Source organism: Macaca fascicularis, chromosome 6 (assembly GCF_037993035.2).
Source record: "Macaca fascicularis isolate 582-1 chromosome 6, T2T-MFA8v1.1".
Classification (NCBI taxonomy): Eukaryota; Metazoa; Chordata; class Mammalia; order Primates; family Cercopithecidae; genus Macaca; species Macaca fascicularis.
The window spans coordinates 139,207,280-139,233,626 of NC_088380.1; the positions used below are offsets into that span (position 1 = coordinate 139,207,280).

The window sequence follows — 26,347 nt, forward strand, 5'->3', positions numbered from 1 at the left end:
ACGTAGAAAAATTGGAACCCTCCTACATTGCTGGAGTGATTGAAAAATGGTGTAGTCACTTTGGAAAACAATTGGCAGTTCCTCAAAAGGATAAAATAGTTTATGACCCAGCAATTCCAATCCTAGGTATATACCCAAGGGAACTAGGAACACATATCCACACAAAAACCTCTCCACAAATGTTCATAGCAACATTATTCATAATAGCAAAAAAGTAGAAGTGGCTGGGCACAGTGGCTCATGCCTGTAATCCCAGCACTTTGGGAGGCCAAGGCGGGAGGATCACCTGAGGCCAGGAGTTCAAGACCAGCCTGGGCAACGTGGAAAAACCCTGTCTCTACAAAAAACTAGCTTAGCATAGTGGCACATGCCTGTAGTCCCAGCTGCTGGAGAGGCTGAAGCGGGAGGATGGCTCATGCCTGGGAGGTTGAGGCTACAATGAGCTATGACTGCGCCACTATACTCCAGCCTGGGCAACAGAAGAAGACTCTGTCTCAAAGAAAGAAAAAAAAAAAAGTAGAAGCAACCAAAATGTCAATCAACTGATGGATAAACAAAATGTGGCATATCCATACGATGGAATATTATTTGTCAATAAAAAGAAATGAAGTACTGACACAGGCCACAACCCGGATGAACCTTGGAAACAGTATGTGATGGGAAAGAAACCGAATGCGGAAGACCATGGTATGGTATGATTCTACTAATATGAATTATTCAGAACAGGAGAATGAATCCACGGAGGCAAAAATACAATATTGATTGCTACAGGCTGTGGGTGGGGGGCGGGTGTGGAGGCAAGGGGAGTGACTGATAATGGGGGTGGGGTTTCTTTCAGGGGTGATGAAAATGTTCTGATATTAGATAATGGTGATGGTTGCACAATTCTATGAATATACTAAAAACCACGGAATCGTACACTTTAAAAGGATAAATTTGGTAGTAGGTGAATTCTCACTCAATAAAGCTGTTATTTAAAAGAAATTAAAAGGGGGAAAAAACCCAAGCGTCATCAAAACTTGCCTTTTGAAGACTTGTTCTCTGCAAGAATATGGATCTAGTAACAGTGATTGAGCACTCTCTTTTCATCCTCGCTTACAGAGATGTGACAGAATTAATACGAGTACTAAAATTACACCAAAACATGTAACATCTTTTTAACCCTTTCAAAATAAGGGAACAAATCAAAAGCTTCAAGTCTCACCCTGACCACAGCCAGTTTCACCCTGCCCACATAAAATACCAGCATGCCAAGGGCAATAAGTAGCTATGAGAGTCATGGAGGCTTCTCAGGCCAATCGGAGAAGACACATACTGTAAATTTTAATTTCCTTTCTTCTTTGATTGAGGCTCATTTGCATTCAATGGCTAATGTGAGCTGTAGTCTGCCACAGGATATGGGTAGTGGGTTACAGTTTGTATGTGAGGACAGATGGTAAAGGAAAGTAGGAAGATTTAGAGCAGGCCATGGAAAGGACACATGCTGACTCTAGGCAGGTCTGTCGCCACGTAAGCTTCATTAGGCAAGATGTAACTCACATTCCCATTTACTCCCAGTCAGGCAGTCCTGGACTCTGGATGCAAACACGCAACAACAATCCTTTGAATTTCCGAAGAGAATGAGAACACAAATTGAGGTGGATACTTATAAAAACAGTGGGTGAGAAAACTTCAGATTAAGTTAAGATGCTTGTCATCTGAGCACAATTATGCAGCAAACTCAGCCACAGCCCGTGCCGGCTTCATGGGACACGCCTTTTGTCTGCGTGTGGAATATGACATCCACAGCAAGACTGAACCTTTCCCTCCTGTCAATCAGCTACCTCCACCTTTTGCCAATGAATAAACTATCTGTAACTGGCATCTAGGGGGTAATAATTATTTATTGGATAAATGAATCAAAAAATGATTTGGCTCAAATCTATGGCTTTTATTGAAACATTGTTGGGCTACAGTTACAAAGGGTCACCTCTGTTACAAATGCCACAGGGGCTCTGCTTGTTGCTCTCCATGTCATTGACCCTGCTCTTGGTTTTTCTCTGCCCTCCTCCACATAATCTCAGGGTGCCCACATCATCTAAGGATGAGAATCTCAAGGCTAAGTACAACACAGAGCTTTCTTATGGAGCTAGGCACAGACTGGCCTATGACACACAGGGCTGACTTCTCAGTTCCTAGCAGCTTCCACTAGGAGCAAAGCAGGCACTTTCTCTAGTCTTGGAGCTGATTTCTAGATTTAATTTATTAGCTCAAGTTGAAGTTCCATTCCCAGGTGGAGTACTAAAATCCCCAGTTAGCTGTCACGCCCAGCATTTCCTCAACTGGGCTTTTGCCCTAAGTATCCAGACACCCTCTCCTTGGCTCTCTAAAGTGCCTCTTTTTTTTTTTTAAACGAGATAGAGTCTCGCTTTGTCACCCAGGCTGGAGTGCAGTGGGGAGATCTTGGCTCACGGCAATCTCCACCTCCCAGCTTCAAGCAATTCTTCTGCCTCAGCCTCCTGAGTAGCTGGGATTACAGGTGCCTGCCACCACGCCTGGCTCATTTTTTTGTATTATTAGTAGAGATGGGGTTTCACTGTGTTGACCAGGCTGGTCTTAAACTCCTGAGCTCAGGTGATTTACCTACCTCGGCCTCCCAAAGTGCTGGGATTACAGGCATGAGCCACCGCACCCAGCCTAAAGTGGCTATCTTCTAATCCAACCTGTCAACTTCTTCCTACTCCAACTTTCAGTCTCTAAGCTGTCTACTCCTTCTAGTTCCTGATTAGCCAGAGTTAAGCCAAACAAAAATATGTTTTGATGTTTTGTCTGCTCACCGCACACCCAGGCAACGTGAATAAGGGGACACATTTGCTCCCTCAGTTTATACCAATCACGAGTGCAAGCACAACAGCTGAGAAGAGAGGGCGGTTACTCCTCTGGCTGATGACCCTTTCCACCTCTGGGACATAGGTGTGTATAACATCTGTTCTCCCAACCATCATCCGTGACTTGCTCCCTCTAATCCTTCACAATCTCCCCAGCAGTTGTTTCTCTCTTTTCTTTTTTTTTTTTTTTTGAGATGGAATCTCACTCTGTCACCAGGCTGGAGTGCAGTGGCATGATCTCGGCTCCCTGCAACCTCTGTCTCCCAGGTTTAAGTGATTCTCCTCCTGAGTAGCCTCCTGAGTAGCTGGGACTACAAGTGCATGCCACCACGCCCAGCTACTTTTTCTGTATTTTTAGTAGAGACGGGGTTTCACCATGTTGGCCAGGATGGTCTTGATCTCTTGACCTCATGATCCGCCAGCCTCAGTCTCCTAAAGTGCCAGGATTACAGGCGTGAGCCACCGTGCCTGGTCCAGCAGTTGTTTTTCTAAAACACAAATAGGCCGGGTGCATAGTTTGAGTAACCTATGATTGTGACACTACACTTCAACCTGGGTGACAGAGTGAGACCCTGTCTCTAAAAATAAAAAACAAAACAGGCTACCTGGTGAGTAGCATAACTCATGGTGGGGTAGAAATCAAGGCCAACATAGTATTTCTGTAATGACTCTGCTGCTTTTAGGTTGGGTTAGGCAATATCCTCTTGCTAAGATTAGTATCGACTCTGAGAAATACTTTATTCAGTTGTAAAGTCCCAGTTAAATTCCTTTGCACAACTGGAGAAATAAAACCTTTGATTAAAAACTAAAATTTCCCCAGCCCTCTAAAAAGGGATGGGGGAGGGGAGCAGGTGGAGAGGAATGTCTGATCTGTCATATTCTTTAGTCAGAGCCATAAACGTGTTTGGGTAAGACAATCTGATGTTCTGATAACGTTGATAAAAGTCACTTGAAGATTGGGTCACAGGAAGCCCAAGATAAATGCTGAGAGGAAACAGGTTCTTTTTGAAGTAGCCTCTTCGTAATCATTTTCCCACACATTCGTTCAACTTCCGAAAAAGGACTGAATACCTGATCTGCTTTGCAAATGAAACAGTTTAAGAAAGAGAAATTGAGATAATAATTAATAAATGTGTTTGGAAGGCTCCTCCAGCTTGCTTTAAGTTCAGGCTGTGGCTTCAGAACTGTGTTAACTTCTCCTGTAAAGACACAGGCTAACGGTGGTCTTCAGTGATTTTTACTCTACCTTGTTTTAAAAATGGATTCAAAGTGATTTATTGGAAAGATTAAGACAGAAAATAACATTATTAGGACGAAAGAAGAAAGGGAGTAGGAGGAAATGATGATCCAGAGAAAAATAAGACTATAAGCAGGTCATCAGATATTATAGTCCTATCAGTGAAAGCACAGTGGAAAATGCATATTTTACCTCACTCTTTTTATACATGCAGGGAGAAAATAGTCTGATATAATAATCCGGTACTTAACTTTAAAAGAAATTTTTCTTGGCCGGGCGCGGTGGCTCAAGCCTGTAATCCCAGCACTTTGGGAGGCCGAGACGGGCGGATCACGAGGTCAGGAGATTGAGACCATCCTGGCTAACCCAGTGAAACCCGTCTCTACTAAAAAATACAAAAAACTAGCCGGGCGAGGTGGCGGGCGCCTGTAGTCCCAGCTACTTCGGAGGCTGAGGCAGGAGAATGGCATAAACCCGGGAGGCAGAGCTTGCAGTGAGCTGAGATCCAGCCACTGTACTCCAGCCTGGGCGACAGAGCAAGACTCCGTCTCAAAAAAAAAAAAAGAAATTTTTCTTGAACGTCTTCACAAGATCATAGGATGGACAATGTCTTCAGCAGCATCCCGACAACACAGGCAGTAACAGGTTTTGTAAGGCAGTGGCTCAATGGTATTGCTTGATGAAACTGGATACCATAGCTCCAGAACTCAACTGGAGAAGAGCGGCAAAGGGGGCAAAGGCAGCACAATTTATTATCTTGTACATGCCAGGGCAGGCCTTTAATTCTGTCTTCATGTTCTACACATAGGTAAGAGTTTTACATAAGCTGGAAGTGGGGGAGAGGAAGACCCCTGGAATGGCCAGAGGAGTTTCCGCTCCTACAAAAACCACATTTTAAAAAAGTCACTTGACGCCAGGTGCAGCGGCTCACGCCTGTTATCCCAGCGCTTTGGGAAGCTGAGGCGGACAGATCACGAGGTCAGGAGTCCGAAACCAGCCTGGCCAGTATGGTGAAACCCCATCTCTACTGAAAATACAAAGTAAGCTGGGTGTGGTGGTGCGTCTGTAGTACCAGCTACTTGGGAGGCTGAGGCAGGAGAATCACTTGAACTCGGGAGGCGGAGGTTGCAGTGAGCTGAGATTGTGCCACTGCACTCCAGCCCGGGTGACAGAGTGAGACTCCATCTCAAAAAGTAAAAATAAAAAATTAGCCAGGTGTGGGGGCATGCACCTAGTTACTCAGGGGGCTGAGGCAGAAGGATTGCTTGAGCCCAGGAGTTCAAGGGGGCAGTGAGCTATGAACGCACCACTGCACTCAAGCCTGGGGAATAGGGCAAAACCCTGTCTTTAAAAACAAAGTCATTTGAGACACAAAATTACAGCTAGATAGAAGGTCTAGTGTTTTTACAGCACTGTAGAATGACTATTCGAATAGCTAGAAAATACTGAGTGTTCACAACACAAGGAAATAATGTCTGAGAAGATGTACATGCTAACTATCCTGATCTGATCATCATATATTGTATCAAAACATCACAATGTACCTCATAATATAATTATGTGTCAATTAAAAAATAAAAATTTTAGGCCGGGCGAGGTGGCTTATGCCTGTAATCCCAGCACTTTGGGAGGCCGAGGCAGGCAGATCACGAGGTCAGGAGATCGAGACCATCTTGGCTAACACGGTGAAACCCTGTCTCAACTAAAAATACAAAAAATTAGCCGGGCATGGTGGCAGGTGCCTATGGTCCCAGTTACTCGGGAGGCTGAGGCAGAAGAATGGCATGAATCCAGGAGGCGGAGCTTGCAGTGAGCTGAGATCGCACCACTGCACTCTAGCCTGGGTGACAGAGCAAGACTCTCTAAAAAAAAAAAAAAAAAAAAAAAAAAAAAATTTAAGTCCTTTGAAACTTGTGGACAAATCAAAATTTCTTGTTTTCTACTTTGCATTTCTTAAGCGTGCCAATCACAGTGCCTGGTAAAACAATGTTTGTCAAAAGAACATGATTAACAAAAACCCAATTGTTACTGGGTTGGAGATACTTTAAGCTTCTGAATGAGATCATGGCACTGTTACCACTAAGTAATGGTACCTTTCATAGAATACATTCTACATACACACTTCCTTAAGTTGTGACCTGAGAATTGGTTTCTGTTCTCAAACACCTAATGAAAAGGATAACAAAACTCAGAAGTATTTTTGGGGCCAGGCGTGGTGGCTCACACCTGTAATCCCAGCACTTTGGGAGGCCGAGGTGGGTGGATCACCTGAGGTTGGGAGCTCGAGACCAGCCTGACCAACATGGAGAAACACTGTCTCCACTAAAAATAGAAAATTAGCCAGGCATGATGGCGCATGCCTATAGTCCCAAGTACTCTGAAGGCTGAGGCAGGAGAATCACTTGAACCTGGGGGGCAGAGGTTGCAGTGAGCGGAGATCGTGCCATTGCACTCCAGCCTGGGCAACAAGAGCAAAACTCCGTCTCAAAAAAAAAAAAAAAAGTGTTTTTGGTGAAAAATACATTTTATCAATGAGAAGAAGCATATTTAAAAACGTTTGTCCAGCTGGGCACAGTGGCTCAGGCCTGTAATCCCAGCACTTTGAGAGGCTGAGGCGGGTGGATCACCTGAGGTCAGGAGTTCGAGAACAGCCTTAACAACATGGTGAAATTCCGTCTCTACTAAAAATACAAAATTAGCTGGGCGTAGTGGTGCATGCCTGTAAACCCAGCTACTCAGGAGGTTGAGGCAGAAGAATCGCTTGAATCCGGGAGGTGGAGGTTGCAATGAGCTAAGACTGTGCCATTGCACTCCAGCCTGGGCAACAAGAGTGGAACTCTGTCTCAAAAACTAAACTAAACTAAAATTAAATTAAATTAAATTAAATTAAATTAAATTTAAAAAACATATTTCTCTAAGGAATCGACCTAAATGTCCATCAATGACACACTGGATGAAGAAAATGTGGTACATACACACCATGGAATATTATGCAGCCATAAAAAAGAATGAGATCATGTCTTTTGTGGGAACATGGATAGAGCTGGAGGCTATTATCCTTAGCAAACACAGGAACAGAAAACCAAATACCGCATGTTGTCACTTACAAGTGGGAGCTAAACGATAAGATCTTATGAACACAAAGAAGGAAACAACAGACACTGGGGTCTACTTGAGGGGAGAGGATGAGAGGAGGGAGAAGAGCAGAAAAGGTAACTATTGGGTAGTGGGCTTAATACCTGGGTGATGAAACAATCTGTACAACAAACCCCATGACATGTTTACCTATGTAACAAACCTTCACATGTACTGCCAAACCTAAAAGTTTAAAGAAGTAAATAGCATCTCTCCCAGATTTGCTTCATGATTTCTGCTTAAAAGACCCACAACATTAAGCATTTCTGGGTGTGAAATTACACAGGCCTCTCTTAACCACAAATTGAGATGCCAAGCACAAAGAACATGCTCATTAATATCAGAGTGGAAGTAAACACAAAGATAGTTGAGAAAAGCAGCAGATCACTACTACAGGCATTAGGTAAAAGATTTTTATTCTTATTTAACCATGCTGCATGTATACATACAATATCAATATATACAACTTGAACAAATACAATTTATACATAAAATACAATGAAAGCGTGGCTTCTGAAATTAATGCAACAAACTGTACAATTTGTAATTCTGGCCAGTATACAGTATTATAGTAATGCTACTGAAGTTATTCATTATTTAGTCAGACTACAGTGTAAGTTCAAAGGCACTAGAAACATCTATGTTTTCTTCTAGTATTTTTAAGAACAAAAAATAATTAAAAACAAACAAATGTATACACTAAGAAATTGGGCAGACATTGGTGTACTTAAATGTAAACATTACCCATTCCTTAATTCACAGCCTGTAGGAAAGAAGAAGACTTTCCTTAAGAGTGAAGGGGAAGGATATTAAAAACAGACTAAAAAGAAACAAACAAAACAAAAAACAACCAAAAACCATAATCATAGTTTTAAAAACATGTTACAGAGGAAGTAGCACCACCCCCTCCCCCAAAACAACCTTAAATTTTTGCTGCAAAAAGAAAACAACAACAACAACAACAACAACAACAAACTCCCTTTCTCCAGAAAGGAAATGAAATGGCTTGTCAAATGGATTCTATTCATGGGGCAAACATGGAGATGTAACCCTCCCCTTGATTACTCATCTCATGCTTTATAAGAATCTAAACACAAATAGGAAACACTATGATAATTTTAACATCCTATTAGTATATGTAATTGTAAGGATTATTAAAGAAGATACTATAAACCAATAATTCTACCAATGCTTCTTTTAATAAATAAATATTACTTTTTAAATTAAAGGGAAAAGAGAATACCCATTCAATAACCTATTTATATGTATGTGCCACTCATTTTAAATCTGCATATTTATTTCAAAAAATGAGCAAGTATGTTCATCTATATTGTCTCAGGAAATTAACACTGACCATACAAAATATTTCATTTATGGACAAAGACACAGTAAATGTGAGGAAACTACAGAATTGCTATGACTGGAGCTAAATGAATAGCTCTGAAGTCAGTGTCCCATATTTGCACATAGATATTCAGACCAGGCTTGAGGCCAGGTGTGGTGGCTCACACCTGTAATCCTAGCACTTTGGGAGGCCGAGGCGGGTAGATCACAAGGTCAGGAGTTTGAGACCAGCCTGGCCAACATGGTGAAACCTGGTCTCTACTAAAAAAAATACAAAAATTAGCAGGGCGTGGTGGCGCCTGCCTATAATCCCAGCTACTCAGGAGGCTAAGGCAGGAGAATTGCTTGAACCCAGGAGGCGGAGGTTGCAATGAGCCAAGATCGCGCTACTGCACTCCAGCCTGGGCGACAGAGTGAGACTCTGTCTCAAAAAAAAAAAAAAAAAAAAATTCAGGCCAGGCTTAAATATCAAATTTTTGGTATTTCTGAGATGGATATTTAATGTCCATCTGGTATAATCAGTTTTAACATAATGCTTTTTTAAAAAAACTGCTATAGTAGGTGGGGTGTGGTGGCTCAAGGCCTATAATCACGCCTGTAATCCCAGCACTTTGGGAGGCTGAGGCAGGTAGATCACTTAAGCTCTAGGAGTTAGACACCAGCCTGGGCAACGTGGCAAAACCCCCTCTCTACAAAAAAACACAAAAATTAGCCAAGCATGGAGGCATACAGGTGTAGTTCCAGCAACTCAGGAGGCTGAAGAGACAGAGGTTGCAGTGAGCCGAGATCATCCCACTGCACTCCAGCCTAGGTAATAGAGCAAGACTCTGTCTCCAAACAAGCAAACACCCCTGCTATAGTAGCCTGCTTTAAGAAATTCTCAATTGACTTTCTATAGATCGGCTTTTTATTTTGACTTTTTATAGATTTCTTTTTATTATCATGGTAGGGTGGGATAGAAAAAACATCTAACATACTGGCTTAAATTTCCATGTTTTAAAGCTTGATTTAAAAGTTACTCCTTTCCTATTAACTGAATTGTAAAGGTTAGAAACATGAACTTTTAAAAAGAAGCATTTTTTTTTTCAACTGGTAAAATTAAGATATCTTTACAGTAATTACTAACAGAGTTAAATGTGTATCATCAAAAACATTTTATAATTACCAAAATATTCTGATCACACAAAGCTTTTACAAGACACATATTTACCTCAACTCTTCACAGTATTTAAACAATGCCCCACAGAGTTAAGTAATAAACTTCTAGCTATCTTACATACCACAAATAAATGCTGCCAGTGAAATGCAATTCTAATCACCTAGAAAATGTTCACCACACACAGGACATTCAGTGTTCCAATTATGGAATGGACTTGAAATTTATGGATACATTTTTATTACCACCTCACCAGTACTCCACCTTCACTCACCCCTACTCTATACACAGCTTTGTCATTAAACTAAGATTTAACAAAACTTATTAAAATAATATTAATTTAATAAATACTAACTTATAAAGTCTCAAAATATTTTCAACCAATGTGTTTCAGGGCTGATTACATAATTTTGAAAACCACAAAACATATATTAAGTGGTTTAGGAGTAGCATAACTTTACTTTTATTTTTATTTTTTGAGGTGGAGTCTTGCCCTATCACCCAGGCTGGAGTGTAGTGATGCCATCTTGGCTCACTGCAACCTCTGCCTCCCAGGTTCAAGTGATTCTCCTGCCTCAGTCTCCCAAGTAGCTGGGATTACAGGCGTGTGCCACCACACCCAGCTAATTATTGTATCTGTACTAAAGACAGGGTTTCACCATGTTGGCCAGGCTAGTCTTGAACTCCTGACCTCAAGTGATCCACCTGCCTTGGCCTCCCAAAGTGCTGGGATTACAGGCGTGAGCCCCTGTGCCCCACCAGGAGTAGCATAACTTTAAAAAAAAAATAAAATAAAAATTTCATAAGCAGCCAACAACAGAAAAAAATAATTCTATTACAGCTTACTTTACTATGAAATCAACATAGTTTTTATTTGTAGAGGAATATGGTCTAACTGGATTACTCAATAGAAGAAATTCAGAAAATAATATTTTATTTTTAAAACAGAAAAACAAAATAAAAAGTGTTCTAAAGGCAAAGTATTTAAAAGATATTTTTCTTGCTTAGCTGTATTTTCTGGAAAATGGAGACCTTCTCAACTGGGAGATATAAAGTAATTCCCACCAAAATTTAGAACTCAAAGAAAAGCATCCGTAAGTTACACTTCAGAGTGAATTTTTAAAAATACACATGCAGGCAAAGATAACTGAGCAGTACTTAGCTTCTTAATTTTCTGCAACAGTAGATCCTTTATATTTACGTACAATTCAATATTTCAAGAGAACATGAAACCAGAACATAAGATGTATTTGATTTGAACTCAAACTGGCAAAAAAAAAGTTAGGAAAGGTTCAGATGAAACATTTTCAACTTTTTAAAAAACATGTATACTCGCAAAGATTGTTAAATTATAAAATTTTCTACAGAACATCAATAAGATCAGTCATCTCATACTTAAAATGCAACAAATGTTAGACAATTAGAATGTGTTTAAACAGGCTGGGTGGGTTAGTGTTAGGACGGAATCATTTCTTAGATGTACAGTCCAAACATTCATATATAACAGTGTAACATAGGACAATCTGATCTGCTTCTTTCTATGTGCAAAACAGGACACAGTTTTTTTTTCTATTTTGAAATTCTAGTTACCTAAATATACAGTAGTTGGATAAATAGCTAATCAATTTACACATACATCTAAACTGTAACTCTCTATAGTATGAACTGCTCCCCCAACTTCCCTGCACAGTACAATTGAAGAGTAGTAGTACGACAATTTGAACAATCACCAGTTGTACAATTTTAATGTTATATTAATATATGTAGACTAAAAGTTATTAAGCAAATTATTATTTCCAGTCTTATTCATTGATCTACAGCTTCCATCAACTGAAATTATAGAGAAGTCTTCACTGTTTTAATTAAAGATTTTGTACAGGCATGAGAATATCACTAATTTTTATTGTGACTTTAAGTCTGTAACATTTACTGTAGTAAAGAGTCAATTACAGTTTCAGGCTTTGCAGAACGCTTTCTGTTTGGAGAAGAAAAAAAGCAAGCATGAATGCTTTCCTAAAAGACTGAAATGCAAACATTTTACATTATATAGAAAATATGGGGTGGCCTGTATAGAGTCTGGAAACAAGCCAAAATTTGACACGTTTGATCATGGTAAGTGTTCAATTAATGCTCACCTTTTCAGGCTACAGGAAGTTGACTTAGAGTAAATGCAAGAGGATGGCAGCCCACCCCATTATGCCAGATAGTGAGGGACAGGACAGGTGATAATTTCCAAGACTGGACTAGGTCATGTGGCCAGGCAAAGTGAGCTGCATGCTTGCCAGATTTGAACCCCCTGATTATCTCTTCTGAGGTACTCGAAAAGGTACAAGTGCATTCAGAGGAAATCAGAAACAAATCATCTCAGGCAACATCTCACAGATGCGTATGTAGGGATTTACGGAAATGCTATATTAATGTATTATATTTATTGCAATTTTGACCAACCCATCTAACTATGTGTTTCTAATGAGGAACACCACATTGAACATATCATATAATGTAATATAACATCAATAAGCCATTTAATGCATGTATTCATCCATGTTTATGGCTATCATTTTCTTAGGGTTTCCATGGTTATAGCAGGCCAATTCTAGTAAACAGAGATGGTGAGTGGCTCATATAATATTGGGCCACACGATTTTTTTTAATGTTAAACTAAAAAAATGACATATCTTAAAATGGGTGTTCTGGAAAATGTATTCAAATATCATATTATTTATTCGTTTGCTTTAGGGTCCATACAGTTTAAAAAAAAAAAACAGTAACTAAAACCGAGAGATCTCAAGTAAATAATTCCAATTTCTGGCTCTTCCTTAGAAAAGAGAAGATCCAGGCCAGGCACGGTGGCTCACGCCTGTAATCCTAACACTTTGGGAGGCTGAGGTGGGCAGATCACCCGAAGTCAGGGGTTCGAGACCAGCCTGGCCAACATGGCAAAACCCCATCTCTAGTAAAAATACTGAAATTAGCCGGGTGCAGTGGCAGGTGCCAGTAATCCCAGCTACTCAGGGCACTCCAGCCTGGGCAACAGAGTGAGACTCCATCTCAAAAAAAAAAAAAGAAAAGAGAAGATCCAGAAACAATGAGCCCTCTATTTCCATAGATAACTAGGAAGAGAATAGCAGCCACTCACTTTAGACAGGACTGCTCACCACTGCCAATTTTCCTCCTATGCTGAGGACAAATGTCTTACCGATTATCATCACACTTGCATTGTCATTTTATTAAAAATGGAAAAGTAAAAGATACATCTAAAGGGACTCGTGTTTCTTAGAAATGATTTGCTTCACTCATAATATGCACGGCATGTGTTGGTATAGGAAAGTTTTTAACCCCTCACCTAAATGCTACAGAATGTAAAAATTTGTACATTTTTAATATTCAACTGTTTGCCCAACCCTGAGTTCAACCTTCCCAAATTTTTAAGTGTTAAGTCATGTCTGTGAGATTATGTAACACAAAAATATCAAAACCATACAACTTCATCCCACATGTAACTTGAAAGTCCATGCACTCAAAGTAGGGAACAAAGCAGCTTATTATTTTCTACATTTCAGGAGCCCCAGAGTCTTAAAATCAGCTTAAATAAACTGAAGAGTCCTTGATGTAGGAAAGGGAAAGGAAAAAATAAGCTCCAGCCCAGGACTCCCATATCCCGATTTCCCTGAGCTTATGTGATGATACATGCAGACTACCCAACAGTCAAAACCAGTGCCCAAAGGAGAGGGGAAAATGTCCAAGGAAGTTCTCCTTAGCTGGTGACTGAGGAAATCAAGGTTCTTGGGGTACTGTGACAGAAAAACTAACCAGCTGAATACAATACCTTGGGAGACCAAACAGGCAAATTAATTAGCATTTCATAAGAAGAATTAGTCTAAGAATTAAGGAATTAAACCCATTATACATTTCGGAAATAACAGAGTGAATTAAAAATAAATTCTATTACTCAGGAGCCTAAGAAGTTGGAAGACCTTAATTCTTTGGCCAGATTTTATTTACTCAAATTCTAATACACAAGGAATTTGATTTTTTTTTTTTTTTGAGACCAAGTCTTGCTCTGCCACCCAGGCTGAAATTCAGTGGCATGATCTTGGCTAACTACAACCTAGGTTCAAGTGATTCTCCTGCCTCAGCCTTCCGAGTAGCTGGGATTACAGGCACCAGCCACCATGCCTGGCTAATTTTTGTATTTTTAGTAGAGACGGGGGTTTCACCATGTTAGCCAGGCTAGTCTCAAACTCCTGATCTCAAATGATCTGCCTGCCTCGGCCTCCCAAAGTGCTGGGATTACAGGCGTGAGCTACCGCACCTGGCCAGGAATTTGATTTTTAATAAATCAGCTAAAATATGTATTATATTTTAACTAAATAAATGTTAACTTCCTGTACATGTATCTAATTAGAATACCTCAATGCCTTCATTACATCAGATTCAAGGACAGTCCTTACCTTCTCCCTGTCTTCGGCCTGGCTTTCCCCTTTGAAGTTCGTGGTCTTTCTAGTTTCATCAAAGACTGACGCAGACTCTCCTCAGTATAGGCAAGATACACATGAGAAAGGTCCACTTCAAAGGGCTAAAAGAAACAAACACAAAGCACTCTTAAGGGAAAGAGTTAAGCCAGATTTGGGGGAAGATTTAAAATACTGAATAAACTCCTCAAAAAAACCTGCAGAAACTAAAACCAAAGAAACGTCTAACGACATCATCTTCTAATCCCAGTATCTAAAACGTACTCACCAAGGTTGGTGAGTAAGAAGCCCTGACACACTATAAATTTCCTTCCACACAAAGAAAAACTGCTGCTGTTTTTCTTAAAGCTGCTCCCTCTTCTTTTTTTTGAGACGGAGTCTCGCTCTGTCGCCCAGGCTGGAGTGCAGTGGCGCAATCTCAGCTCACTGCAAGCTCCGACTTCGGGTTCACGCCATTCTCCTTCCTCAGCCTCCAGAGTAGCTGGGACTACAGGCGCCCGCCACCGCGCTCGGCTAATTTTTTTTGTATTTTTTTAGTAGAGATGGGGTTTCACCGTGTTAGCCAGGATGGTGTCGATCTCCTGACCTTGTGATCCACCCGCCTCCGTCTCCCAAAGTGCTGGGATTACAGGCGTGAGCCACCGCGCCCAGCCTGCTCCCTCCTCTTCTTGACCTATGACTAGAACTAGCTTTGAAGAGAAAGACAGACACATTCTAGTCTCTACCCATAACCCTATGACCCAGAGTGGTAGTGAAAAGAGGACTCCAAAGAGTGACTCCATGCCGTCTTATGGTGGGAATAAGCCTGACATCAAGACTGATGGTAAGCAGAACGGTCCTCCTCATCACCCCATCCTAGAGCCTTTATTCCCAAAAGATCAGCCCGTTTCTCAGCACAGCTGATTAACAGATATCAGGTTGATAATACAATTTAATGACTCATATTCCTATAAAGAAACAACTGTAGTTTTGTGTTTTTTAAAGAAGTACTCTTACATCTTTCTCCTTTTTATCAGGTACTGGGGTTTGCTTCCTCATGTTATTTCCTGTATAGGCAACACATTTCTCAAAAAAAGAAATGGGGGAGAGAGAGAAATGTCTTAATTAGTAATCAATACTGTGAGTGAGGCAACTAACTGAGAAATCCTAATATTACACTAGTAAAACATGATTTGAATGCTGGAGCAGAAAGGGCCCCAGAGGTCACTTAGTCCCACATAGCCCCTGACCCTGACCATTTCCACCCAGACCATGATCTGTATGTTACAATTAATTACACAGAATTAGAAAAATATTTTATCTGCCCTACTGGATTCTCATCTGATTCATCCACTGGACCACGTTCCTCCCCGTTGTAGCCAGCACAATATCTAGACCATAGGAAGTACTCTCATGAAAGAATTAAGGTAATACTCACTAGCTGCCATTCTCCTATGTCTTCATTCCAATGGACATAGTTTTCAATCATTTCCTTTTAAAAGGATGAAAGAGAGTCTATTTTTAATATTTAATAACATTTAAAATATTGAAGTCATACAACTAAAATCTTAATAACATTGAGTAATAAAAGTCTCAAAACATTATATACTGATATAACCTTTTTATAAATTCTAAAATATATATTTCTTAGGAATGGATGTAGATGCAATAAAACTAAATAAAAATGAAAAAACAACAGAATGAGAAACTCGGGAATCAAGATAATGATTACCTTGGGTTGGAAGAGGCAAAGGAATGAAATAAGGGAAGGGGAAACTGTTTGGTTAGAAGTAGGTTATTACCAGGGTCCTAGCTTTTGTTTTGGGTGATGAGTTCATTACAAAAATAACTAAATAAAAGCAGGCCATCCTAGGACCAATAAGGAGAATGTACCATGAACCCAGGATTAATTCCATGTACCTGTGGTCCAAAAAAAAAAAAAAAAAAAAAAGACTAAGACTTATTTTCAGACAAATTTCTTAAAGTTGTATTGAGAGTTAAAACAGATTTTTAAAAAAATTGGCCAGGCATGGTGGTTCACACCTAGTAATTCCAGGACTTTGGGAAGCCAAAACGAGCAGATCACCTGAGCTCAGGAATTCAAAACCAGCCTGGCCAACATGGCTAAACCCTGGCTCTACTAAATATACAAAAATTAGCTGGGTGTGGTGGTGCACACCTGTAATCCCAGCTACTCAGGAGGCTGAGGCATGAGAATCGCTTGAACCCTGAGGGCGAAGGTTGCAGTGAGCCAAGATCACACCACTGTACTCCAGCCTAGGCAACAGGGTGTCTCTCCCTCCCTTACAAAAAAAAAAAAAAATCATAATGTTAAAGTTTACCAAAATGTACTGGAAAGACAAATTTTGGATTAAAAAAAAATAGAGGCTGAGATTTTAAAATTATACTAGTACTAAGAATTAGCATCCATCTGGAGATGAATGATGGTGCAGGCTGCACAACAATATGAATGTCCTAAATGCCACTGAACTGCACACTTAAAATAGCTAAGATGGTAAATTTCATGCTATCTACATTTTACCACATACACACACACACAAAAGAATCAGCATCCACAGCAGGGAGAAAAAGGTAGCATAGGGGTTCCATTTATTCTACTTGTACGATACTGGGCGCTGAATGTAGGAATGGGACCCACACCTTGATTCTGATTGCATGTACATGAATCTGAGTTCATCTAAAAGGTTAAAAAATTCTCATTGAGGCCGGGCGCGGTGGCTCAAGCCTGTAATCCCAGCACTTTGGGAGGCCGAGACGGGCGGATCACAAGGTCAGGAGATCGAGACCATCCTGGCTAACACGGTGAAACCCCGTCTCTACTAAAAAATACAAAAAACTAGCTGGGCGAGGTGGCGGGCGCCTGTAGTCCCAGCTACTCGGGAGGCTGAGGCAGGAGAATGGCGTAAACCCGGGAGGCGAAGCGTGCAGTGAGCTGAGATCCGGCCACTGCACTCCAGCCTGGGCGAAAGAGCAAGACTCCGTCTCAAAAAAAAAAAAAAAAAAAAAAAAAAATTCTCATTGAGATCCTTAGATACTCAAACACAGATTATGTATTAAGAAAAGTTAACAACTAAAGTGAAAAGTGATGGCATTTGTTCAAAATATTGTACATTCAATAACTGAAGTATTAAGTATTTACCATCAATTAAATTAGAAATCCTTGTTCCTTAACCCCAGTCAAGTGACTATCTGGGTCAGAGAACTTCCTTTTTACCTGATAATCCCGAGGTATAAAATTATCAATAATAAGCATCTGAAGTCGAAGCTCCCGGCTAAGTTGCCGAATATTCTCCAGTAGACCTTCAATTTCCCTCTGATGTTCCTGCTGAAGATCAGCCATCTACGAGAAAATCCATAAAAATATTATGAACAAACAAGACTTTAACTACCAAACAGCACCATCTCACATAGGACGCTTGTCTAAGAGACCTTGTGAGAGCTTACCTAGTTCTTTTATAAAAATGATAAACAGCGTGACACTATCAGCATCTATTCTACACTATTCGTTAAGGTTGAAAAGAAACAACTTAGCCTAATAGATAAAATTAAAAATTGCGCATAAAGGATAAATATTTTATTTCTTTTAAATTATAAGCTCACATTATGATTACTTATAAATTCTTAATCAAACAACTCCTTTTTCAAAAATTCAGAACTGCATTAGTAGGTAATTTCTAAGAGAACCAACCTCTGATTTTGCAGCCATCAGCATAGTCCAAACTTTCTTTAACTTCTTGGTCTTTCCCTGTGCTTCCTCTTGCAAGCTGGTATATTTTTCTTCAATATCCAAGCGTTCTTGCTATGACAAAAATTAGTAAACTTCAGAATTTTCTTTGTAAAATCAAATATCTAATTCTTTAACAAATGACATAAATGATCTTAGCAACTCTGATCTTCAAAGCAATCCATAAACATGCTTTAAAATTTCAATACGATTATAGATATTTAGCTTTCCACTAGAAAAGTTAAATCTCGCCGGCAAAATACCAAACTAAAAACAGAAAGTCACATTACCTCTTTTTCCTCAAGTTCTCTGCGAAGTTGCTCTGCTCTTTTCCTCCTTTCTTCCAGTTCCATGTTAGATTCTTCAAGAAGTTTCTCTTGTTCCTCAGCTTTGGCCAACAAATCAACCCCACCAACAATTACCTTCTTTTCCAGGGCAGATAATTTTTCCAGCAAAGACTGATGCTCTTGTCTGTTGATTAGAATGAGGATACTCTATATTCACTGATCATCTATTATTCTACTAATAACATTTCCCAAAATTTAACAAAAATTTGGATATACAATTTCAAAATACAAATATAATTATGTAACATCTCTACCAAATTATACCACTGTGTAGTATCGATTTCTCATTTAATCTATAACTCATTCTAATTCATTGATATGTTCTCCTATCATGCGGAAATAAAATAATCAAAACAGATCTAGTTTTTAGAAATATACTATATACAATAGACCCTTCTATCCAAAAATAGTTACACTGGAGACAAAAATCAAGCTTTTAATTACTATTCAATTTTCCTATTTTATATATCCTATGAAAAAACAGAAATTTAAATCATGAATTCATCTCAATTCAATAATACTCACTGGGCTTTAAGAAGATCTTTTTCTCGTTTCTCTAATTCAGCTCTAGCCTTGTTTCTTTCTTCTTCTTCCATGTCGAGCTTTGTTTCAAGTGCTTTTCTCTCCTCATCAATTTTTGCTTGCATTTCAATCATCTTGTCTGGGGATACTTTCTTTTTTCCTATTTGAATCATTTAATTGAAATAATCACTAAAATGAGTCAATGTTCCAGACTTATATAAATTACCTCCTTCAATGTAGAAATGCCTACACTCCTCAATAATACAAAACCAATTATCAATATTTTAAGGAAATCAAACCAATAATACCATGCATTTCCATTTATTATGTTCCTAGAAGAACTTTATAACTCATTGCTAAATTCAAACTGTTGTCCAATTTTACAATGATAACTAAGAACAAAAGTGAAAGAGAAGCAAAATAGATGAGCTAAGTAATAGGAAAAGAAAGATTAACAGGAAAGCCAAATTAAAAAAAAAAATTATGTCCCCAGATAACAAATACAGGTTTAAAAAAAAGCAACATGATTCTTCAGTTACTTTTTCTTGATAACCAAGTACAAAATCAAGTGACTCCTTAAAATATATTTCCCAATTTCACATAAAACAAGTGAATAAAAGTCACATATAGGTATAAAACACACAGATAAAAATATCAAGCAGAATTTGTATCAAGTAGTTTTAATATATTTTTCAGAGTTTTTCTAAAATGTTTGTTAAATAACATTAAAGTATTTAATTTCACAGCATACTTTCAAAGGAAAAAATTCTATGCTATGTAATTATGTAACAGTTACATACACAGTAATTAACCAAGCATTTCGCTCCTCAGCTGAGCTGTCAAGATATATCATCATACACTAAAGGAACAACTAAAATAGCTTGCTATTATGTCAAACTCAGGACTCGAAGGCTCCCTAAGTCAGAGTAACCATGCCAAGTGTCAAATATAAGTAGAAATGCTACCAAATAATAAAGCTGGAATATGGTTTCCAATTGATTATTTTTGCTAATAATGTCTAATAAAGTATTTTACATACATGTAACAGGTGCTCAAGGAAAGTTTATTAATGAATTTCAAAATCATAAAATCCAAATAAAACGAGAAAATAAAACTAGCTTATTAAACTGGTTATGAAACTGAATCAAAGACAATTCATTTCTGGTCATACAGTTTCTTAGAAACATACATTCCTTCAGAAAACCAATAAAATTTTTCATAGAATTGGTCTGAGGCTCTCCTAGAACCTTTCTGTCATTCTTAACTTCCTTCCCAAAGAACTATAGAAGAAGAGTGTAAATCATAAGAGTTTATAAATTGTTAATGTCTCCACCCAAAAGCTAACCCCCCACCACCTAACAAGGTAAAAGAACTGAAAAACAATTATGATGGAGATACATAACTGAGTATATTCTTTCAGGAACTATGAAATGAAGAATCATTAATAGGCTTTAACTCTTCAGGACAAAATTACGTAAAAAACTCAAGGGTTTAAAATACATTACTTCTATAGAACTGTAAGTCCAAAGCAAACCTAAGGCACGAGACAAATGAAACAAAAGAGTAAATAAAAGCACTGATCCAAATTCATGCTTTGGTGTGGTGTGATTAATTGCATTCCAAAAGTCAGGATGTAGACTGATTCTATTTACTGGCTTGTTTGGCACAGTCATCTGTATTGAATCTTACGAATTAGCTATTAAAAAATAACTTTAAAATAATTTAACTACTATTCCCATAGTACTTCCCATTAGTTATACTATGTCTTAGAAATTTGAAGCTACAAAGTATCAGTTCAGGTATATAGTAAATATACACATTCAAAAAAGTGTAACTTGCTTTCCACCTCAGAATTATAAGTATTTAAAGACAAAATGGGACATATGTTAAGATAAAAATAATAAATGCATGAAGACAGTGATGCTAACAGTATAGAGGAAATGATCTAATCAACATATGAACAGTAGTATGTACAGGCTTCAAGGGTTCTAATTGTTTTAATAGTTAAAAACAGTTTCAAAACCTATTAAGAAGCAGTAAAATAAAAAGATTTTTTTAATAAAAAGATTTTATATGTAGAAATACAAAGACATAACTGTTCATGAATTAATACATTACATTAGTAATTTAAAACTTTTCAGGTATGTTTCCAAACTGATACTTTAGCAGCAAAAGTCTTATTGTGGTCTTGTAACACTTTCATGAAGACAATCAAAGAGATATAGCCAGGGTTAGTTTCAAAAGCCTAATATTTAAGTAACATATTACTCTAGCCAAAATCACTCTGATAAATCATTATATTTCTTCACAAATAATATTTTAAGCTAAATGTGAATATGTACTAACTCTCCTAACCAGGTATTTAAAAATGTGACATCACTAAAAGTCACTTTTACATGTATTTTTTAAGACTTTTTTTTAAAAAAAAAACCTTATTAAACAAACCAAACAAAAAAGAAATCTATTTCTAACAATGCATGATAAAATTCAGCACAAAATTCAGGCAAATAAATATTTTTAAAAGTTAATGCCTTGGGAGGTCGAGACGGGCGGATCACGAGGTCAGGAGATTGAGACCATCCTGGCTAACACGGTGAAACCCCGTCTCTACTAAAAAAATACAAAAAACTAGCCAGGCGAGGTGGCGGGCGCCTGTAGTCCCAGCTACTCGGGAGGCTGACGTAGGAGAATGGCGTAAACCTGGGAGGCGGAGCTTGCAGTGAGCTGAGATCCGGCCACTGCACTCCAGCCTGGGCGACAGAGCGAGACTCCGTCTCAAAAAAAAAAAAAAAAAAAAAAAAAGAGTTAATGCCATAAACAGTATTTAATTAAACCAGACATAAGTAGCAACATTTTTTATTGCCCTTTGCCATGTGCTCTAATATTGTGAAGGTAAACTGGCCAGGGTAAGTTAAAGGGGAAGAACTTCAGGGCAGTCCTAACTGAATCATTTTTATTACATAAGCACCCACGGCATAACCAGGCATCTGATTCTTGGCTTTTTAAAAAAAGGAGAAAAATGTTTGAATGTGAAATAATTTACACTTGTATTTCCAAAATTTGGCTTAATGGGTGTTTAAGAATTTAGGAAAAAAAATGAAGTTCTTTTTAAAAGCTAAAGTTGAAAGAGTGTTAAAAATACAAAAGATAGATACTTACCTGGCCAAAAAAAAAAAAAGTATTAAATTTTAAAAATTTAATGTATTTAAATAACATAGTTCTTTATAGGATAAATAATTGTACCATGTGGAGTGCAAATCAATCACACCAACCTGCTTGATCTTGCAATAAGAAGAAGTAAGCAAATCGCAGACAGGAAGCATATGCACAGAGATGAGGAGGAAAAAAAGGAAAACATTATTTCTCTTGTAAAACAAAGAAAAATACATAATAGCATTCATTTAAGTGTAGAAGTAAAAATCAAATCGTTATCAAAACTGAAATAGAGCCCATGTAAAAAGAAAGCATATTCAACACAATGAGAGATGTCATTTAAGGAAGAATATTAAAGTTAACTTAGTCTTAGATTATAACTCAAGCCAATCTCAAGAGCTCACACTGATTCCCCAAGTCCTGCAAAGGTCACAGTTCAACACCATGTGGTTATGCTAACAGTAGACATGAAATTAGGAACCTGCTAAGATCTGGGAAGTAATCTAAAAGAGCAAAACAGAAAATTAAGCCAATTTTAACAACTAGTATGTTTAAAGTGACAAAATTCACACTGTCCATATCAAAAATGTCCCAATTCAATATTTCTTTTTGTATATGGATCTATTACAGGCATGCTTCACTTTAAGAAAATCTAACACAAAAACCTGAACCAAACAGATAAATTAGATTACAGTAATTTCCCGATTATTTGATCAACAGAAAGGTCTAATGAAGAATTTTTAAAGACAGCAAGTTCTCCCAATATATCCGATTTCCCAACCGGATTAAGGGCTTTTTTTTTTCCCAGAAAATAAAATTATTACGTAAAATGAAGTATACCTGTACAGTAACACACTTACATTCCTTCTATTAGTAGACTGTTAAGGGTAATTATAAACAATGATTCTATAGGAGTCGGTGTCAATGATTCAAGCAAGAAACACCTTTTACAAAGGCCATTCAGATATTTAAAAGGGAGGGTACACACAATTTACACACAGCAACCACATGCTAGGACAACCATCTCTCCACTTTACCAACACGCCCACATTACAACAAAAAAATTCTGTGCTAGATATGCAAATAGGAATTAAAACTTCTTGAACAAAGTGCAACTCATTTCATAACATACTTTCATATAACTACTCTTTAATAATTAAGTTTTAAAACAGAAAACTAAATTGCAATGCCTCCCACTCAAATATTTTCTCATATTTCACAGTTTATTATACAAAGTAATACCTCTATGTGGTTTCTAATGCAATTCCAAGTATTTTACAAATTATCCTTTGAAATGAATTGTTTTGGTAACTTGCCTACGAATTGTCAATAGAGAAAGAAATTTCTAATGTTCTTGGAATTCTTCTAGAAAGCTAAAAGCATAAGAACAACAAGCAATTATTTTTGTCATTCGTTTTGAAAGGGTAAGTATATAGATAATGCTTTAAAAGACAGTAAGCTGCAGGGTGGTACAAGAAAGCAACACTACTCCCCTTTCTTCTGAAAATAAAATATAAATAAATTAAGTAACACTTTTCAATTTAATTAAACTAGGTTTTAACAAAAGCCTTTAAGTTTGAAATAAGTCTAGATGGATCCTGCACAAACTTCTCGTGATTCTGCATTCGCAAATCATACCTTAGAAAATTTCTTAAAATCAGCTGGGCGCGGTGGCTCACGCCTGTAATCCCAGTACTTTGGGAGGCCGAGGCGGGCAAATCACGAGGTCAGGAGGTCGAGACCATCCTGGCTAACACGGTGAAACCCCGTCTCTACTAAAAATACAAAAAGGAGCCGGGTGTGGTGGCAGGTGCCTGTGGTCCTAGCTACTCGGGAGGCTGAGGCAGGAGAATGGTGTGAACCCGGGAGGCAGAGCTTGCTGTGAGCAAAGACTGCGCCACTGCACTCCAGCCTGGGCAACAGAGGGAGACTCTGTCTCAAAAAAAAAAAAAAAAAAAAAAAAAAAAATTTTCTTAAAATCTATCAGGTAATTTAGAAATATGGATAAATGTCCGTTTGAAACAAAATGCTATTCAATTCATTTTTACTTGCTTCAAGCTTTACGTTTTTCTTTATTTGGGAGCCTTTAATCTTAAGCTACCAATAAGAATAGGACACCAAAGTGTAAAAACTTGCAACTTTACGACATGTTATAATGGGCATTGGTGTACTTCAAATATAATTTGTACTTTTAGATATATAAGATTTGATGTTACGTGTCCATTATTCTGAGCAGGATTACAAATGTGTCATGAAACCTAAAAAAGAACCATAAGAATTATTCTTTTATACAGCTTACTAGCTCTCTTTACATTATCTCAATTGCAAAAGCATGAATCTCTCTTCCATTGTCTCAAACATAAGCTAAAGCATATGTTTTAACAATTATGATTAACTGGAAGCAATGAAAGGGGGAGGAGGAATCATCACATGCTTTGTTCTACTGAGGAATCCAACATGTATTCTTTAGGTAATGACAGGGAGTGGTGCAGCAGCATTGCTCAAATGAAGCCCATGGGTTATGGAAAAGCCAAAGCTCTGTTAGAGAATGTAAGAGCTACCACTCACTAGGCAAGAACTTATCCAGAGGTTTCTCTATGACAGAACATGTGGAGTCTGAACTACTGCTGCTGCTACTGCCTGGAAAACAAAGAAATGAGCCCAACGGGAACCAAAGAAAGAGGAAACAAGAAAATGAACACATACACAGAGAAAAATTCAGTTTTGAGAAAAAAATTTTAAAGGACAATCAAGCTCTGTATTAAAGAACCAAAATTTACTTTCCTAAAAAACCAGTCTTGGTAGTTTATCCAATATTCTCTACTTTACAAAGCCATACAGAGGAATTAGAAAGTGTACTGCTTTAAGCAACTACTGTGGGCAAATTCTACTGGTCACCTAAAGCCTAATCATTCAAAGGGTTGAAATGAGAAGAATAAAAAATAAAGAAGTCATTTGGTGAGATTTTAGTCTATTGAAACGATTTAGGTTGATAAGCTAAAGGAATGGAGTTTTAAAACTTAAAGCCATATGTAATATTATAGGAGTGATATATTACCCTTCATAATAGGTTAGTCTGTCTCCACTTTCAGTCTCTCCCCACCAAAATATCAAACTATCAAATATGTTTAAGATTGGATAGCAAAACTTTCAAAAGGCTCATTGAAAATTTTTAAATTTCTAAGCCTGGAAGGAAGATATATTACTGTTAAATATTTTAACATATTAAACAGTGGCATTTTTCTATTTAATTTTATTTTTAACAAATCTGTTATCAGCTTCTGCTGTGAAAGTAATAATCTACTCTGTGAAAAACTAGGTGTGAACAAAAAAAAAATTTCTCTAAGTCAGGCAAACATTTTCTGCAAAAGGACAGATAAGCGTTTGAGACTTTACAGGCCATACAGCTTCATGTGAAAGCAGCCATAGAGCATAGGTAAATAAATGAGCATGGCTGTTTCAATAAAATTTTATTTACAAAAACAGGTGGTCAGCTGGATTTAGCCAGCAGATATTTTGCCAATTTTTGCTATAAAACATTATTTTTCTGTCTTTTGAAGTTACAAAATCTTTACATAGTTTTTAAATTTGGGACTTCTAATCAAGCAGTGATGGGTTTATTTTCAGCACGATCATTTTAATAAGACAAACAAAATATGCACCAGCTTGAAAACAATGACCACATTAATGGAAGAGAGTTCTGAAATAAATATTTATGGTAAAAAGGTTTGAAATGTAGGCCATTATAATATGTCCATTTCATTTGCATACTATCTATATTCTTATCATAATAAACAGTCTTAATTCACACTTGGCAACAAATCCCCCAACAAGGTGAGAATGAGAATACATTTTATAAAGAAAAAGAACTAAATTTAAAAATGGAATTCTTCATATAAATTTACTATTTAAAAATTCAATGACTTTTAAAGACTAATCTTGTTTGCGGAAAAACTCCACATTATCCTAATTTCCTTAAAAAACTTAGGTTCCAGCCAGGCATGGTGGCTCATGCCTGTAATCCCAGCACTTTGGGAGGCCGAGGCAGACAGATCATGAGGTCAGGAGATCAAGACCAGCCTGGCTAACACGGTGAAACCCTGTCTTTACTAAAAATACAAAAAATTAGCCAGGCATGGTGGCACTGTAGTCCCAGCTACTCGGGAGGCTGAGGCAGGAGAATCACTTGAACCCAGGAGGTGGAGGTTGCAGTGAGCCGAGATCATGCCACTGCACTCCAGCCTGGGCGACAGAATGAGACTCTGTCTCAAAACAAACAAAAAAACTTAGGTTCCTAACACAGATATAAGTCCCTACATAAAATTAAAACCCACAGGAAATTTTAAAACAGCATACCCACTATTATAGAGTCTTACAATTCTAAATT

The 26,347-nt window shown here is 37.9% G+C and overlaps 1 protein-coding gene across 9 annotated transcripts in view; it reads right to left on the reverse strand.

Annotated features, from left to right (window-relative positions):
• Positions 1–1,909: 1,909 nt before the first annotated feature.
• Positions 1,910–26,347, reverse strand: part of KIF3A (kinesin family member 3A) — a 50,150-nt gene continuing 25,712 nt past the window's right edge. Inside the window, exons 10-18 of one of the 9 annotated variants that reach the window (XM_065546723.2) lie at positions 24,529–24,600; positions 18,811–18,967; positions 18,229–18,409; positions 17,903–18,013; positions 17,429–17,554; positions 15,632–15,685; positions 15,211–15,279; positions 14,194–14,318; positions 1,910–3,943 (exon numbers count right to left, since the gene is read on the reverse strand). In XM_065546723.2, the coding sequence (XP_065402795.1) occupies positions 3,913–3,943; positions 14,194–14,318; positions 15,211–15,279; positions 15,632–15,685; positions 17,429–17,554; positions 17,903–18,013; positions 18,229–18,409; positions 18,811–18,967; positions 24,529–24,600 (926 nt within the window). In that variant the 3' untranslated portion in view covers positions 1,910–3,912. Of the gene's footprint in view, positions 3,944–7,638; positions 13,569–14,193; positions 14,319–15,210; positions 15,280–15,631; positions 15,686–17,428; positions 17,555–17,902; positions 18,014–18,228; positions 18,410–18,810; positions 18,968–22,079; positions 22,089–24,528; positions 24,601–26,347 lie in introns of those variants that run through there. The other 8 variants (XM_045394217.2, XM_065546722.2, XM_045394216.3 and 5 more) reach the window with 8 other exon arrangements.